Source organism: Sturnira hondurensis, unplaced genomic scaffold, assembly GCF_014824575.4.
Source record: "Sturnira hondurensis isolate 20B ecotype Veracruz unplaced genomic scaffold, ASM1482457v3 Scaffold0001221, whole genome shotgun sequence".
NCBI lineage: Eukaryota > Metazoa > Chordata > Mammalia > Chiroptera > Phyllostomidae > Sturnira > Sturnira hondurensis.
This window is the reverse complement of record NW_028073852.1, coordinates 4,923,370-4,941,037: the sequence shown is the minus strand read 5'-3', so window position 1 is coordinate 4,941,037 and position 17,668 is coordinate 4,923,370. Positions and strand designations below refer to the sequence as shown.

General features: G+C 57.1%; 1 protein-coding gene across 4 annotated transcripts; it reads left to right on the top strand.

The window, feature by feature from the left end:
* The first annotated feature begins 634 nt into the window (after positions 1-634).
* Positions 635-17,412, top strand: LOC119001035 (CMRF35-like molecule 8). Of its 4 annotated transcripts, none has more exons than XM_037066210.1 (8): positions 635-733; positions 3,848-4,055; positions 8,816-9,160; positions 9,888-10,050; positions 12,176-12,270; positions 15,341-15,378; positions 15,798-15,905; positions 16,724-17,412. In XM_037066210.1, exons 2-8 carry the CDS (start codon positions 3,989-3,991, stop codon positions 16,862-16,864), a joined length of 957 nt encoding a protein of 318 aa, XP_036922105.1. In that variant the 5' UTR covers positions 635-733; positions 3,848-3,988; the 3' UTR covers positions 16,865-17,412. The 4 variants fall into 4 exon arrangements, with proteins under 4 accessions (XP_036922105.1, XP_036922090.1, XP_036922096.1 ...); XM_037066195.1 differs by having other exon boundaries at positions 3,315-4,055; XM_037066201.1 differs by lacking the exon at positions 635-733 and adding an exon at positions 3,067-3,461.
* Positions 17,413-17,668: the final 256 nt, after the last annotated feature.

Genomic DNA, 17,668 nt, shown 5'->3' with positions numbered 1-17,668 from the left:
CTGCCCGGAACTGGGTGTGGAGGCTCAGCCCACCCAGAGTTAACGCTCACATCCTACAAAGCCCTGTTAGTCCTGGGCTTGCCTGAAGTAGCCCTTGGAGATGCACACATTCCACCAGCTTCCAGAAGTGTCTGTGCGAAGACCACCGAGGTGCTGGGACAGATGAGCAGTGAGGTTGTATGGGAGGGGATGTGGGAGGGAGCTCCTGACCTTGCTGAGGCCTTGGGAGTTGGAGTTATCCCCCAAATGCCAGTAACTCACATAGTCAAGGTCAAGGGTGAATGGGACTCCCGGAGCCAAACAGGAGAGGTTTTTGAACTGGCTGCCTGCAGGTTCACCCCATCCTTGGTCAGCAAAGCAGCAAGAGCTGACAGGGTGTGTTTTATGTTCCTCCGGCCTGGCCCTGGGGTGTCCCCTGGGCGAGGAAGGAGGAGGGTGCAGAGGAAAAGCAGGGGAAGCGGGGATGCCCTGGGAAGCCCGTCAGTTTGGGTTCTCATGTCCCCAGTGGCCCAATACCGTCTTCCTCCACACACTGGCGGTCAGCAGCTGGGACCCCCTCTGCCGCCTCTCAGGGCCCCGGCCCCTCCCTGTGCAGCCACCCCAGCAGAGTCACGGTACAGGGACAGATGTTCGGGAGGTGACAGGACGCACGCACTAAATAGGAGTTGCGGATAAGTTGTCTCATCTCTCTGAATCGTGAGGAGTCGAGGCGGACACGTGTCTGTGGTGGCAGGTCGGTGATCACCACTTGAGTGACATAGATGACTCCCTGTCCCTGTCCTCATTCATGCTGAGCCTCCTGTGACGTGGGCGTGGGCGTGGAGCAGGGTCCCCACTTCACCGAAAGGGGGACGTACTGGATAGAGATGCCCAAGGGGCTAGAATGCCACTCAGGGCCAGGACACAGGGCTGGACAGGCCCACTCCGCCCCACGGTCACGGTCAGGGGCCCTCCCCAGCAGCTCCCCTCACCTACCTCCAGCCCTGGTCCCGCTCCCTAGAGGGTTCCCTGGGTGTTCCCTGTGATATCACCTGGCAGACACCTGGGGACCTGGGAGAGGTGGATGGCTCCCTGTGGCTTTCCACCCAGGTGTGCGGACCCCTGGCCTCTGCTGGAGCCCAGTTGTCACGGAGACAGAACCGGGGTGGAGCGTGGGGGCCCTGGTGCTCCACTCAGCGGACTTGCACGTGCTCTCGCCACTTCGGTTCTGTCGCTTTCTTCGCCCTGGGGCGGAGTTTGGGGAGGGGAGAGAGGTTTTGGTTCTGGCTCCCTTTCCAGGGGAACCACAGTGGGCACGTGAGCCTGGGGCTATGGGGTTCCCGTCAGGTCCCCACTTTTGTGAAGTCTTACACTGTCACCGTGAAAAGGGGACAGGTGGTGACAGCCCATGTAGGTGATCAAATACGGAAATAGACACTGCAAGGGACAGGGTGGGCTCAGAGGAGGGGCCTGGAGGAGGCTGGGGTGTCTTCTGAGGAGTCACCCTCCAGCTGTGGATGCCCCAGTCCCTGTGACTGTGACACTGAGGACCCAGGTCCACGACAGCCGGTGTGCCTCTCCTGAGCCGCCCCCATCAGGGCCGGTCTCAGTCCTAGGGCCCCCGCCCAGGGGTGGGACAGGGCCTGCAGGGGGTGGTGGCCCCATGGATGGTGGAGCTCCCAGGCCTCTGGCTGGGACTGCCACCCCTCGGCCGCAGCTTCCTCTTCCTCTGTTTGCCCAATCTTGAGCATAGGGCCCAGCAGGGCAGTGTGCTACAGGCTGACGAGAGCAGCGGTCATGGCCTGTGGGGAGCACTGGAAAAGGGGTTTTTCAAGTTTCTTTGAAGGTCCAGCCCCGTGGGGTAGCTTTCCCAGAAGTGAGCAGGAGGGTGAGGTGTGGGCAGTCCCCAGAGTCACGAGGCAGGCAGGAAGGCAGGCCAGCTGAGGGCAGGGCCAGGCCACAGGTGCTGGTCTCACCCAGACTGCAGGGGAAGGGAAACCAGAGGCTCCTGGCACTTTGTCCCCATGCCTGCTGCCCCTCCCCCACTGCTTCTCATCCAGTCACCCGACTGACAGCCAGTATTGACCTCTGAGGATGTCCATTCCACCACAACCTAGGCACCTGGCTGGCAGGAGTGACGACAGGTCACCCAACCATCAGCTCGTCCCACGCAGCCTCGTCTTGGGGCCACTCCCGCTGCCCTGCTGGCCATGGGGCAGCTCCGGGCCTTTAGGTTGCCCCTGGGCCCCTTGCTCGGGGGGAGGAAGAGGCAGAGCACTCGGGGAGCCACCGACGGCCTGGCGAGAGGGCAGCTCTGACTCGTGCTGCCCTGCGGAGGGAAGTGCTGCTGAGAGTCCCACCACTCAATCCTCCCCAAGTCTTTTCTGGGGCCCCTACACTTTGTAGGGCTCCAGGTTGCTGCAGGTGTGCCCAGAGAGCCCCCACCTGGCACCAGCAAGGCCCCACCCACTGGGCCCGGGTCCACACTGGAGAGAGGCCTTGTGGGTGCAGGGCCCGCCTGAGACAGGGGACTGGGGCCTACACCTGGGGGTGGGGGAGGGGAGCCTTCGCATGTCTGACGATGGTAGTAGGGAGCAGCGGGAAAACCACCATTTCCTTAATTTTTTACATTGAATTTATTGGGGTTTATTCAGGTGACATTGGTTAATAAAATGGTATACATTTCGGGTGTACAGTTCTATGATAAGTCATCTGTATTCTGTATTGTGTGTTCACTACCCCAAGTCAAGTCTCCTTCCACCAACATTTACCCCCACCCCCACCCCATGCTGGCTTTACCATCTTCTACCTCCCTCAGCCCCACCCTCTTCCCCTTCCTTAATTTTCTGGCACCACACAGACAGGCTGCTGTGAGCACGGTAGGTGTGGGTGGCGGGTTCAATGCCCTGGCTCTTCTCCCTCCGCTGTGGTTCCAGTGTGTGCCTGGGCTCCCACGGAGTGGCGGGTCCTATTGTGTGTGTGAAGCCTGCTTCTCGGGACTGAATCCCAGTTCCCTGTTGCTTTTCATCAGAGATGCATTCTGGGGAGAGGGGGCACCCACGGGTGTAATTATTATTACACGAGCTATTATTATCGGCATTCGCCAGGAGCCACAGTGTCATTCAAGGTCGCACCGGAGGTACACAGAGGAGCTGCAGGAGAACCCAGTCTCCCACTTCTCAGTCCAATGCACCCCCCTCTTCACCCTGACGCTCCCCACCGTCACCATGATTTTCAGTGGTTGGACTGCAAAATAAACATTGTCCGGGAAACTCAGCAAGTATCTGTCATGTAGACTGACAAGTGTGACATCTCTTTTGCCCTTCCCTGTCCAGTGCAAGGTCAAGGTCTTTACTAGTGTTACTTAGTCTATGACTGCATTGCTATAAACATCCTCTTCATTCCTACCAAAGTGTCCGTGGAACCTTCCAGAAGGAGAACCAGCAAGTTTCTTTGGTTCCCTTGAGCACCCCCAGGGAAAGGTACCCTTGTCCCTGACATGTGTCCTGCCCTGAGCTGGGTCCAGTGGGGGTTGCACAGGGAGAAAGGTCACAGCCCGAGGGGCTTCAGGTGAAGATGAGGACACCATTCCAAGACTAGAGAGCATCTAGAGACCCTGAGGTCCTTGCACCGATCGGGGGTCCAGGCTTTGAACTGGGGCGTCGTGGAAAGACAGCTCCCCAGGGTGGTCTTCCTGAGCGTTGCCCAGGGCTTCCCCGCCACAGGGCAAGGTCCCGCCCCGACCACCCACCATGAGGGCCTGACTGGAAGGAAATGTGACTCTGTGGCTTTGCAGGATGTGCGAGAAGGGAGCCGCGGGTTCTGGGGTGTTTCAGCTGCCCCCAGGCTTTCTCCATTTTCTGACCAGCTCTAGGAACAAAACCAAAACAAAGCCGAACAAGGAAGCAGCGGCACAAAGGAAAGCAGAAGTGGAAGCCCGGGAGACTTGGCCCTCCCCTGGAGGGGGACCAAAGCCCTGGCCTGCAGCCGCAGGTGACTTTCTGAGGAGATGGCCCCGCGGGACTGGGACCCGGCTCCGTGGCTTCAGGCATCTCTGCTGCTTCTCTGGGTGCCAGGTGAGGAGCCACTGGGGCAGGACAAGGGAGGAGTCTAAGGGGGGGGGCAGGGGGCTGCCTGCGGGAGGGGTTCCCTGAAGCAGCCTCAGTCTGGGCTCTGTATGAGCTCAGGATGGGGTGCTCTGGGTCCCCCAGGCAAGACAGACAGATGAAAGGGCCGTACCCAGGGGAGCAGAAGGGGCGAGGGTCTGACTTCTTTGGCATCCACCCAATCTTAGAGGAGCCACGGTGGGGGTGGGACATGGTGCAAAGGGGTGGGCATGCGAAGAGGGGCTTCTCCGGAGGTTGAGAGGCTGCCCTGAGCACACCTGGGAGGCTGTTTTGTTGGGAGGTGCCCTCCTGGTTCCCGGGTGTGAAGGAAGGATGGGGGTTGGGTGGGAGCACGGTGGTCTTGTGGTCTTGGGAACAAGGATGGGTGTAGGCAGGGCCCCTTGAGAGGACAGAGCCTGAGGGCCAGTAGGGAGATGGGGACAGAGGGGAGGCTGTGAGGAGGAAGTGGGGGAGGAAGCTTCTCCAGGGAGAAGGACCAGGGCCTCCCCCAACCCCAGTCTTCTGCTCCTCCTCAGACAGGCCCTGCAGTTGGATGGGTTTCTCCCTGGGAGATCTGCAATCTTTCTGGTCGTTTTGCTCATAAATGAATGGTGTGTTTTCTTCTGTTCCATTTGCTAACTGGCTGTCTGTCGGGAAGCTACGACTCTGTGAATTAACTTGGAGAGAGCCATCCTCTCCCCGCCGTTTGTCCACTGACCCTGCCGGGGTCCGGGGGTTCTCGTGGGATCCCCTGGCCAGGGAGCTCGAGATTCCTTCCTGACACCTGCCTCCCTCCTCACTCTCTCTCACTGGCCACGAGCGGGGGCAGCCAAAATGATGCCCAGGACCAAGGTGGCATGGCCATCCCTGCCTTGTCCCTGACCAGGGCAGGGGGCCAGTGTTTCCCATGAGGTCGGAAGAAAGCATCTGCTTGTGTCTCTGTATGAAACACTCTAAAATCAGCAACCACATTTGCTGATTGGCATCGGGTGCCTTTGCATTGACCGTGGAGTGGACGATACTTTTCTCCTTTAAACCACTAAGGTGGGGCGTTGTGTAAGAGAGCTGACCAGACATCAGTCTCCATGTGTCATGCTGGCTTCACGAAAAGAATTTGGGGAGGCTTTCTTGCTTGTATCTTCTCTGCAAACGCTGACCGGCAGTTGGAAGTTTGTCGCTTGAAAGGTTGAGAGAACTAACTCGGGAAACTGTCTGGGTTTTGCTCTTTCTTTTTTTGGAAGGGGAAAAATTTTTCTCCCCCCAAACCCTGCTTTATTGAGGCATATTTAACAAAAGCAAACAAAACCCCCGAATATTTACGCTGCATGCAGGGCTCTGAGGTGTGGACACACAGTGCGGTGACCAGCACATGAACTCACACGGTCAGTGTCGGGAAGGGCCCTGTGGCGATAACACTCTCTGCTACCAGTCTGCATTAAAAACGTGTTCGGGGCCAATACTGGTCATTCATATTTTCCTAGAAAATCACCAGTTTCATGCAAGTTTACAGATTTATTTGTAGAGACTCGAGAATCACCCTGATTGATTTCTTTCTGGCTGTGTGTGTGTGTGTGTTTGAGAGTGTGTGTGTATATTTGAGAGTGTGTGTGTATATTTGAGAGTGTGTGTGTGTGTATATTTGAGAGTGTGTGTGTGTTTGAGAGTGTGTGTGTGTGTGTTTGAGAGTGTGTGTGTATATTTGAGAGTGTGTGTGTGTTTGANACATGAACTCACACGGTCAGTGTCGGGAAGGGCCCTGTGGCGATAACACTCTCTGCTACCAGTCTGCATTAAAAACGTGTTCGGGGCCAATACTGGTCATTCATATTTTCCTAGAAAATCACCAGTTTCATGCAAGTTTACAGATTTATTTGTAGAGACTCGAGAATCACCCTGATTGATTTCTTTCTGGCTGTGTATGTGTGTGTGTTTGAGAGTGTGTGTGTATATTTGAGAGTGTGTGTGTATATTTGAGAGTGTGTGTGTGTATATTTGAGAGTGTGTGTGTGTTTGAGAGTGTGTGTGTGTGTGTTTGAGAGTGTGTGTGTATATTTGAGAGTGTGTGTGTGTGTTTGAGAGTGTGTGTGTATATTTGAGAGTGTGTGTTTGAGAGTGTGTGTGTATATTTGAGAGTGTGTGTGTATGTTTGAGAGTGTGTGTGTGTTTGAGAGTGTGTGTGTATATTTGAGAGTGTGTGTGTATATTTGAGAGTGTGTGTGTGTGTTTGAGAGTGTGTGTGTATATTTGAGAGTGTGTGTGTATATTTGAGAGTGTGTGTGTTCTCCTTTTCTCCTTCCTCAGACCACCCACTAGCTTGTCTATTTTATTACCTGTCTCTCCCAACAGAAGAATCCGTTTTTCAACGTGCGCACTAATTGCACCGTGTTTCCGTTTCGTGACTCACTGATTTCTGCTTTGGCTCTACTCTTCCCTTCCTCGTGGGTTGGGGGTTCGAGTATGCCCCTCTCCTGACTGCCTGATTTGGAGGATTTGCTCCTTTCTTTGGGGTTTGGTGAAGAGGGACTCGGTGACCCTAAAGTGAAAAATGGGACAACAGAGGGACCTTTCCTTGAAAGAGTTTTGGAAAAGGCAGGGACCCTGGCCCCAGGGTGCTATCCAGGCTCCTGTGTGGCTGGTGAGCCGGGAGGGGTCAGTGGTAACTGTTGGACAGAGTCAAACGAGGAGACCAAGCCAGGAGGGCTGTGGGCGTGATGGCTCCAGGTGNTCTATTTTATTACCTGTCTCTCCCAACAGAAGAATCCGTTTTTCAATGTGCGCACTAATTGCACCGTGTTTCCGTTTCGTGACTCACTGATTTCTGCTTTGGCTCTACTCTTCCCTTCCTCGTGGGTTGGGGGTTCGAGTGTGCCCCTCTCCTGACTGCCTGATTTGGAGGATTTGCTCCTTTCTTTGGGGTTTGGTGAAGAGGGACTCGGTGACCCTAAAGCGAAAAATGGGACAACAGAGGGACCTCTCCTTGAAAGAGTTTTGGAAAAGGCAGGGACCCTGGCCCCAGGGTGCTATCCAGGCTCCTGTGTGGCTGGTGAGCCGGGAGGGGTCAGTGGTAACTGTTGGACAGAGTCAAACGAGGAGACCAAGCCAGGAGGGCTGTGGGCGTGATGGCTCCAGGTGTGTGGGGGTGGGGGACAGACCATAGGTTTCCTGACACTTTCCTATCTCTAAGTTATCATGACACCTTCATAGGGGCAGAAGCTTTGGGGAGAAAGTGGTGGCATTTTCCCCCCCAAATTTCAGATGTAAAGTGGAGAAAAGCAAATGGCGGGGGTGGTGGGCTGGGGGGAGAGAAAAGGGGGGAGGGAGAGCAGGAGACAGGGAGGGAGAGAGAAAGGACACAGAAGCACAAGCAGAAAGGGAGCCTTGGCTGGGTGGCTCAGCTGGTTGGAGCGTTGTTACCCCACACCGAAACCGTTGCGGGTTTGATTCCCGGTCAGGGCACACACCTAGGCTGTGCGTTCCATTCCTAGTCAGGTTGCGTGTGGGAGGGAACCGACCAATATTTCTCTCTCTCTCCCAGCACTGAACACATATCCTGGGGTGAGGATTTGAAAAGAAAAGAACAAGCACAGAGGAAAGCCAGACACTAGAGCCAGACAGACAGACAGACAGACAGGATTGGGTGTTGTGGGTGGGTGATGGGGCGACCCACATTGGACAGGGGAGCCAGGGCCTGGCAGAGAAAGGTGGCGAGGAGAGGACAACCGAGGAGGGTGGGGAGCAGAGTCACAACACAGGGACCAGGAACGTGGTCCGCATTGATGAAGGAAGCAGACGCGTTTTTACTGAGCACTGGGTCTGTGTTGATCTTAGTGGTCTGTGTTTTCCTAGGAGATCACACACTCCCCCAGACTCACGCACTTACCTGCACAGAATCTGCCAAGTGCCGTCTTGGTTCTCTTCATTCTCTCTGTACCTGTGGTTATTTTCTCTGCTCATTTCTTCATTTGGCTAGACAGAGGGTTAACTGTTTCATTAGATTGGATCGTATGACATTCCTGGTTTCTTGGTCGAAAACAGCTGGGTATCAGCAGTTTCATACATTTCAACCCAATATTATCTACCAGGCATTTTACACCTGTTATCTCACTCAGAGTCCCAAATGCAATGTGAGGCCCACCAATTATCACCACTTTGCCGATGAGGCACCAGAAGCTCAGAGAGGTTAAGTAACTTGCCCCAGGACACACAGCTGATTTGTGGCAGAGCTGAGATGTAAACTCTGATGCCCCCTTCACTCACCTTCGCCGTCATTAGTGCACATCATGGTAAATGTCACGCCTGTGACAGGGCTGGCACTGTCTTCTCTGCAGGGCACCTGCTCACCCAGGCCAGGCGGGGAGGCCCTGATGGGCCCCCTGGAGAGGGACTGGCAGGACTCTGGTCACAGCACCGGGGACACAGAGCTGTGGGGGGCAGGGGGGGAGAAGGGCTCACACTGAAATGTTACTTGAGGGGAGAGCAGGGTGTGGGGGCCAGTCCTTATGTCCCGACACACTTGGAAGTGGGAGGCCCCTGGTCAGTGAGGAGTGGACAGGGCAGCAAGAAAGGAGGTTGGGGTCTAGATGAAAATACTGGAGAGACAGAGAGGAAGGGGAGGACACTCACGATGTGATCTGGCTGATGTGACATGGGGAGACCTATGGGGTGACTCCCAGGGTGCCCCGGACCCAGGCTCATCTGGTGAGAAGTGGGGACTGGGCTGTGTCTTCCAGGCTGTTTGTCCCTGAGCGGCCCCCACACCGTGAGGGGCACCGTGGGGGAATCCCTGAGTGTGCAGTGTCGGTACGAGGAGGAGTTCAGAGGAAATAAGAAATACTGGTGTGAAAACCCATGTCCGCGCGTGGTGAAGAACAAGATTGTGGAGACCTCGGAGTCAGAGAGAGAAGTGAGCAATGGCCGTGTGTCCATCAGGGACCATCCAGCAAACCTCACCTTCACTGTGACCTTCGAGAGACTCACAAGGCATGATGCAGGCAAATACTGGTGTGGGATCGATGTATCATTTAACCAAAGAATTCTAGACCCCAACTTCGAGGTTGAGGTGACTGTGTCCCCAGGTGAGCCGCCCGCCCCCGCCCTTGTCCCAGTGCCAGGCTGCCTGAAGAGTCTCAGGTGGGAACAGCCGAGTCAGGGATCAGAGCAGAGCAAACTGTGAGTGTGAGTGTGAGAGAGTGTGTGTATGTGTGTGTGGAGAGGGAGAGGGAGAGGAAGAGACAGTGAGAAAGGAACATTGGAGGGCTTCCTGGAAAAGCTGCTGGCACCTGTGCTCAGTCTGGAAGGATGGGAAGGTGCTTATCTGGTGAAGAGGAGGCTGAGAGAGCTGAGCATGTGCCAAGGGGGGAGAGAGAGAGAGAGAGAGAGAGAGAGAGAGAGAGGAGACACAGCCCTGGGTCAGCCCAGTGGAAACCCAGGGCTGCATGGGGGGGAAGCTGAGGCTGAAGGGGCGGAACGCAGGGGGATCTCCAACAAGTGACATGTCAGATCTGCCCCTAAGCAGGCACCTCTTGCAGGGAGCACGTGGCGGTGGCTGGGGGGGGACAAGACAGGTTCAGAGGTGACGTAGGGCCTCTCTGGAGGCCGTGACCCTCCTGGGCAGGGTGGAATTGGGACTCTCGGGGGCAGTAGCTGCGTCCTATTGGGAAATGCACACTTGGCCCAGGGCAGCCCTGGAGACTCTGGCCATCCTCAGTGAGCATTTTGTGTGAAGTCAGACCATAAAGGTGTTGGCCAGGGCGGGAGAGTCAGAAGAGAGACCCCTGGGTCTGATTTGTGTATCCGCACCTGCACCTCCACCAGCACCTCGGTCCCCTGCTGCAGCCAGGACCTCGACCACCCCTACAACCACGGCAGCAACCACAGCCCAAATTACAACTGCGTCCACTGTGAAAACCACAGTGAAGGCCACCCACAGACCAAATGGCCTGGATGATTCTCCGCTGAGCCATGGGTAAGGTCCCCGTGTCCTGGAGGTGGGCCTGCTCCCCAAGAGGAGCTTCCCTGTCGGCTAGAGCTGCTGGCTGCCCTTGGCCAGGCCCAGGCCGGAAGCTGCAATGTCTCTCAGCTCGGGCAGTTGAGGCCGAGCTGGACTTGCCCTGGGGTCTGAGAGAGGCTTCTCAGGGTATCATGCTGCCAGACAGGGGCTAACTACCCCCATGAGTGACCCCATATGCTCCTCACTGTCACCCTCCGCCTTACTGCTCTTACCTTACAGATGAGTAAACTAAGGCTCGGGGAGGCGAAGCGATTTGCCGGGTCACACAGCTACCAGAGGTGGGCTGGGCTTCTAACGCAGGGTCGTGGGATCCCAAAGTCCTAGGCTCTTCCTTCTAAACGAGCACTTCCTGACCTTCTCTGGGGTTACAAACCCCAGGAGGATCCAACCAGGAAAATGCGCCCTGTCCTAAGCCACCTCTGGGTCCACCACCTGGTGACCGGTGACTCAGGCCCGGCACTGACCCCTGGAGTGAGCACGGGCCCTGCAGGTTAGGGGCCCGGTCCCATGTGACTGCCTGCTTCCTACGTCAGAGCACTTCGGGGATCCCCAGGCCGTCGCACTTCTGACCAACTGGCTACAAATTAGGGGCCCCCAACCCCCTTGGCTTTGATAACTGGTTAGAAGTTATCAAAGCAGTTTTAAAAATAAAGGCTGGGACCAGACAAAGGAAGAGATACGGAAGGTTCTGGCTGCAGAGCTTCCACCCTCCCCCCAGTGGAGTTGGGGGCCTCCCCCTCCTGGAACATTGAGGTGTCTGACAACCGGGAAGCTCCTTCAAGCTCTGATGTCCACAGTTTTATTTGGGATTTATTACGTAGATTGATGGGCCGAACCACGAACCACACGCGTGAACTCAGTTCCCAGCCCCCTCCACCAGCCGCAGGTCAGGCTGTCTCCGAGCCCCAAATCTCTAATCCCCCGGCTGTTCTTTCTGGTGACCAGCCCCATCCTGAGTCATCTCATCTGTCTCTCGAGGCAGATGCAAGGGGTTTGCGCATCACAAGAGACACCTGGGGGTTTGGGGCCTGCCTCCCCAGAGCCAGGGGCAGAGGCCAGTCGCATTCCTCGAGACAGATTCCTCCCCAAGCTTCCCCCTGACCCCCGAGACAGTCTTCACATCAGGTGGGCTGAAATTCGGGCCCCAAACACACCGCTTCCAGAAGTGGGCTCTGCAGGTATGCAGGTGGGGGCAGAGGTAGCTGTTGAGGGGCTTGACGATTTGGGGAGAGGAGGGTGCCACTTTAAGGCTAGGACATTATGAAGGCCAAGTAGGGGTGAAAGAAGGGGGGGCAAGTCAGTGAGGGCCCTGAACCCTAATTCATGTCAGCGAGTCTGCCGTGACCTGTCCACGTGTGTTGTGGGGGAGCTACAGGCGATTTTTCGCAGCAGTGTTTGTGATGGCAAAGGACAGAGAAGTGCCCAGTAGGAGGGACAAGTTAAATAAATAAATGATGGCCCGTCTGTCCAGGCAACGGAATTCTGTGTGGCTGTAAGACAGAGTGGGCGGGGAGGGGAGGCGGGGTGGGGAGGACTTTGAACTGACTTGGAAGGAACTCCAAGATGGAGCATCTTCTGGTTTTTTTGGTTTGTGGTTTTTTTTAGATTTTATTTATTTATCTTTAGAGGGTAAGGGAAGGAGAGAGGGAGAGAAATATCAATGTATGGTTGCCTCTCGTGCGTCCCCTGCTAGGAACTGGCCTGCACCCTAGGCGTGTGCCCCGACTGGGGGGTGAGCCCAGTGACCCTTCACTTGGTGAAACGATGCCCAACCCACTGAGCCACAGCAGTCAGGGTGCACGATGCACTGTTAAGTAAAAAACTAGAGTTTATACTGCCCTCCTTTGTGTGAAAAAAAGAGGAAAGTAACACGCGTGCCCATTTTCTTGTATCTGAGTAGAGAGCCTCCAGAAGGTTCTGCAGTGCACACCGGGTGTGCGGTTCAGGGACCTGGGTAGGTGAGAGGAGGTGCAGAAAGAGGTTCCACTGTCCGTTTTTTACGTGACCTCGTGCATCTGTGGAAACCAAGGGGGGGAGGCAGGGCCCCGCCCCACCCCGCGCCTTCCTTGTGCCCCTGCAGGCTCCTCGTGCTGCTCTCCCTGCTGGTGCTCCTGGTGTTTCTCCTGGTGGGGGCCTCGCTGCTGGCCTGGAAGATGGTTCGGAGGCGGATCCAAGGTGAGTTAGCACCCTGTCCCTCTGCCCCCCACCCGGGGTGGGCACGGAACACGTGTCCTCAGGCTGCATATCCTGGGTGACCCTAGTGAGCGGACCCAGAGCAGGCGACCCTGTATGGCACAAACTGGCCGTGGGAGGCAGGTCCCGGTGGGGCTGTTCCCATGGTGGGGCTTTGTGGGGGGATGGGTTGCCCTGTGAAGGCCTGCTCCTCTTCTGTTTAAGACCTTTCTGTGACCTCCCACATCCTCAGGTGTCTGGGCCCCTACAGGACAGTCTGAACCCTCCACCATCAGGCCCTGCCCACCCCTCCCGCCTGTCCTTGCACCCTGAAAGGTAGATGTTCCCAACTTCCTGTCAGTTGCCAAGGCTCAGGCCCTGGTCTCGCCTTCCGTGCAGCTCTGGGCACCGCCCTCCAGCCCTGCCTCACTCCTCGTGGGCCCTGAGGGCTGCCCTTAGACTTCCTGTCCTCCAGGGCCTTTTCCTGGCCCCCCTAGAGCAGCCTGGGGGCCCTCCTGGGCACACCTTCGTATCTGCTCTGTCGCGCCCTTTTTACACCAAATGGGCACCACCTGCCTCCAGCCCGTGCAAGCCCTTAAGATCGGGGCCACGACTCAAGAAGGCACACAGTCAGTATCTGTTGAATTAATGTGTCAATGTTACTTAATATTGCCAGCCGCAGTGGGCAGCCAGGAAGCTCCAGGCCTCCTGTGGCCCAGTTGCTCTCCTCTGAGCTCAGATGCAAAGAGACTACATGTGGGTGCAGCCAGCACCCGCCTGGCACTCAGTGTGTGGGTGCTCAGTCAACATTGCACAAGAGAATTGAGTACGGAGGGATGACGTGGCCTTCCCCTTGCTGGCTGGAGGCCCACAGCCACGCGTGGTGCGCAGACTTCTGCCTGAGACAGAGTGCGAGCCTGGCGTTTCCTCCCCCACCTGAGTGTTCTTGATTTCAAGAGCAGAGGGTTCTCCAGGGAATCTTTGTGTTCAGCCTCTTAAGGGCTGCCGTGAGCGGGGCGGGTGGTCTCCCTCCACACACAGCTGCAGCGCTAACTGGGAGCTGGGACGTCAGTGGCCGTGCTGGCGTGGGGTGGGGGACTACCGGCTCCGGTCCTTCAGCCCCTCCACCCCGCCAAGGGCCCCCAGCCTCCCTGCCCCCACCACGGCTCAGGCCTGTGGACGCAGAATGGGTGCCAGCCAGTTCCTCTTCCCCATCCGCCGCTCCCGCTCACTTTCCTGTGCCTCCTGGTAAACTTCCGCCTGCACGTGGACACTGCCTACCACGTGGGGATTTTCCCGGCCTGGTTCGCCCCAAATCTGCGGGTCCCAGCGATCCCTGCAGTGCCCTTTCACCTAGAAAAGTTCCCCTTTTACAAAAAGGGGGGGATGTGATTGTTGTAGGAAACTCAAAAGTAAGCGAAGGCACAATGGAGGAAATAAACTAATTATTATAAATAAAAACTAAAATTCCCACCTCCCAGAGAAAACCAACCACATTGGAGGTCTGTCCTTCCAGTCTTGTTTTGGATGCCTGTTTATGCACATATTTCTTAAAATGTTGCTTCACACCATTATTCCTTTTTTAAACCTGTTTTTTTTAACACTTAATGTATTATTTTTTTCCCTGTGACAAAAGTCGGGCTTTCTGTTCAAATACCCAGACTTTCCCCGCGCCCCTGGATTTGCCCGTCTCAACTCCTGTCTCCTCGCCACGCCCGGGCTGACTTCCCACGGTCCCTGCTCCTCTCCTTCAGCCCCTCCAGCTCCCCCTTCAGCCTGCTCTTTTCATTCATTAATTCACTCACTCACTCACTCCCACAGCACAGCTGTCCTGAGCACCTACTGTGCGTCAGGCCCCGTGCTGGGTGCTGGGGGTCACTGTCGGTTCCAGGGCCGACTGGGTTCCACTGTGCAGCTGGCTACTGCTGATCTTCCTCAATGCCGCCTTCCCTCTCCGGTGACGTGCTCCCATCTCTTCGCCACCTGCTCTTTCCATCCTTCCCCGAACATGCCTGGCCCCACGGAGCGAGTGGGGGTGGTGCGGATCTGCATGCAGCACTTGGAATAGAGCGTGTTCACGCCTCAGGCGCCTGGGTGTGAGTTCTGTCACTTCGACTGAGCAGGCTCGGCAAGCACATCTGTTGTATGCGATCTCGTGTCCCTGACTGTGGGTATCCCGCCACGGACTTGGGGGGATCCCTGCAGGGTGGGTAGTGCCTCTACCTGCGGCACCCACTGCAGATTCAGGGGTGCCGTGCACCTACCCCAAGGGCACTCCGGCCATGCACATCACCTGCTTCCCCCAGCACCCGGGGCCCGGGGCCCGGGCTGGAAGGGCCTGGGCTGGAAGGGCCAGGGTGTGCAGAGCTGTGCGCAGAGGCGGGGATCCTGCTGAGCAACGGCAGGTGCAGCAGTGACAGGCCGTGTCCCTGAGCTGTGACCCTGCTGAGCCACTGGGCCTCCTGTGCCTGAGGGACAGGCCACCCCCAGGCCAGGGGCAGCACGGAAGACCATGGTGACCTGTGGTTTGACGCAGGCCTAAGTCTTTTCAAGGACAGTTCCCTTCATTAATTTTAGGGGTTTTTTCAAGCCTGGCTGCTGAACCGCACCCCCAGCGCCTCTGAGTCAGTGTGTCTGGAGCAAGGCCTACAGATCTGCATTTTTTTGTTGTGGTTAAAAGCACACGCCATCCTCACCAGTTTCAAGTGTACAGCTCAGTGGTGATAAGCATATGCATGTTGTTGGCTAAGAGGTCTCTAGAACTCTCTCCCCTTGCCCACAGGGCCTCTCAGACGGGCAGCCTGTCTTTCCTGGGGGCGATCTCCAGGGGCCAGACTAGCTTTGTCTGCCACTCTCCCCAGGCCTTCCTGCTTGTTTGGTTATTCACTCGCTCACTCGTTCACTCCTTCGTTCACTTCATCATCCCCTCCTGGACCCTCTCAACAAACCCTCAAGTGCCAGCCGCCCTGCATTTCAGAAGTCTCCGGGGAAAGACCTTTCCCCAGATGGGTCACAGGGACCACTGTCCCTGCCTTGCTCTGGGACAAACCTCACTCTCTCCTTGTCTCTTTAGCTGGTAAGAACCCAGAGCCACCCCAGAACCCCACCAAGGTAAGAAAGGCCACAAGGGGGAGTGTTGGCGGCGGGACACGGAGGCACTGGGGGTGGGCTGCCCCACCGGCCAGTGGAGGTCTGGGTGGGTCATCAGGGGAGGAATGGGGTGCACACACAAACAGGGAGAACCACGCCCTGGAGATGGGGTCACTGGGGCTTGTCTTGAGCTCTGGTCAGTCTGCCCCCACCCGCCACCTCCCAGGAAAGCGGAATGAGGGGAGGCTTGGGCGGCGTTCACCCATTGCCCGGGGAGGACCACAGGGGATGGGGGACGAAGGGCAGGAAGCTGGCCCTGGGGCCCCCAGAGCATAGACGGGAGGGGAGACGTCTGCAGGGAAGCCAGAGGCCTGTGTGGGACGGACCGTGGAGGGGCTCCATGGGTGGTCGCCAAGCCTCGCCCCTCCTGCCCACCCCAGGCCGCCCAGGAGAGTGAGCCCTGCTATGCCAATTTGGAGCTGCAGACCTGGTCCCTTCCGGAGGCGCCCGAGCGGCAGGAGCAGGTGGAGGTGGAATACAGCACCGTGGTGAGTGTGAGGGCCCGGCTCCGGCGTGGGGACCCCGGGGTAGGCCAGAGGCGTCACCGTGGGGGTGGCACGGTGATCCCGTGTCTTTGTAGGACAGAGCCACACAGGAAACGGGGCAGGTGTAGATTTAGCCGGATCCTGGTGCCATTGTGGCTGGGCGTGGGGGTGGGGGCTATGACATGGAGGGGCTATTCGGATGCCCAGTGATGATGGCCCTAACAGCTAACAAAGTACTGCTTTTATTAAGCACCTACTGTGTACCAAGGGCCCACTATTAGAGCCCGTGCGTGGCTTCTCACTGTTGTGGTCCCATCACCTCCCTGGCACCAAGCCTGCCGTTTGGGTTTTCGTGGATGACCCACCGCAGGCCAACCCCCAGGCGGAGCCGCGGTGAAGTGAAGCAGTGAAGGGAGTCCCCCAGGATCCCCCAGCAAAGGGCCCCCGCCCCTAGTGAAAGGGGTCGAGCAGAGGCTGAGGACAAGCTGGGGAGATGCTGGGGGAGAGAGTTCAGCATCGGACGTGTGGCCCTGGGACTATAACACCCTGGTCTCTCTAACTCGGAGACTAATGATCTCAGAGTGGACCTCAGGACCCCCAGCTCTGATGCCTGGGGCCGTGTGCTGGACCGGGCAGGGTGGGGAGCAGGTGGGCGGACAGGATCCCAGAGCCCAGCCTTTCAGGAGGAAGAGGGCGGGACTGTGGGGGAGGCTGGAGCCCCCAGTGGAGCCTCCCTGTGGCCCCCTCCGGTGTCCCGCTCCCCTCCTGCGCTGGGGTCCACGATGCCCCCACCTCTCCCTGAGTCTCGGTCTCTCCCCCAGCAAGACCCCCAGGAAGACCCCCAGTACACCACGGTGGTGTTCAACTCCCAGAATCAGGGTTCTGAGGACAACAGGGCTCCTGCCCAGAGGCCTCCACAGCTGGAACCGATGTACAGCGTGATCAAGAAGACCCAAGCCTGACTCCGGCTCCACGCCTGGAGTCTCGGTGGGCCGCAGGGAGCCCAGGTCCGGCCCTGGCCTGCTCCCCTCCACGGTGATCAACAGGCAGCTGGGCTCCTGCAGGCTGTCCCTCTCGCGCTGGGGACCTGTGGGACACCCTGCCATCCTGCTGGCTGTTGTCCCATCTTCTCTCTGTCTCTCCGCCTCATCTCAGCCGTGTGCGAGATGGAAGCTCCGTCCCGTGGGAGTCAAGGAAGAGATGTGGCTCACGTGGGGCATCTGGGCTTGCCAGGGGGCGGGGGACCGAAAGAGAGCCAGGAGGTCACCAGGGCACCGAGATGGGGACATGGTGGCCAAGGAGAACTTGCCCATGGCTCCAAGACCAGCAGCAGGCAGCGTCCTCAGGTCCCCTGGACTCTTACATAGATTTATTTTTCATATAAGAGACCTCAATCATGTTTAAAATACCCTAGGAGGTGGTAGGTAACAGGAACCTGATCAAGAAAACAAACAAGCAAAAAACCTGAAGACACTGAAATTGAGAGCAGACTGACAGTGACCAGAGGGGAGGGAATTGTAGGGGAAAAGGGAAGGGTTTGCAGGAACAAGCCTAAGAGACACATGGACAATAACAAGGCGGGGAGGGCTGGGGGGGGTGGGCTGGGATGGGGGTAAAAGGCAGAAAACCGAACTTGAACAATTAAAATAAAATAAAATTAAATTAAATTAAATACCTTAGGAGGGAAATTATTTAAACCGTGCCGGCTCTGCATCTGCAGTCTCCTATTAAAGAACATTCCTGCCTGTGACCCCAAATAAGCACAG

Excerpts from the sequence above, each read along its gene's own strand:
- LOC119001035 (XM_037066210.1), top strand. The coding sequence starts at position 3,989 with ATGGCCCCGCGGGACTGGGACCCGGCTCCGTGGCTTCAGGCATCTCTG. Across the intron at positions 10,051-12,175 it reads GATTCTCCGCTGAGCCATGG|GCTCCTCGTGCTGCTCTCCC; the intron begins GTAAGGTCCCCG and ends GTGCCCCTGCAG. Across the intron at positions 15,379-15,797 it reads CACCCCAGAACCCCACCAAG|GCCGCCCAGGAGAGTGAGCC; the intron begins GTAAGAAAGGCC and ends TGCCCACCCCAG.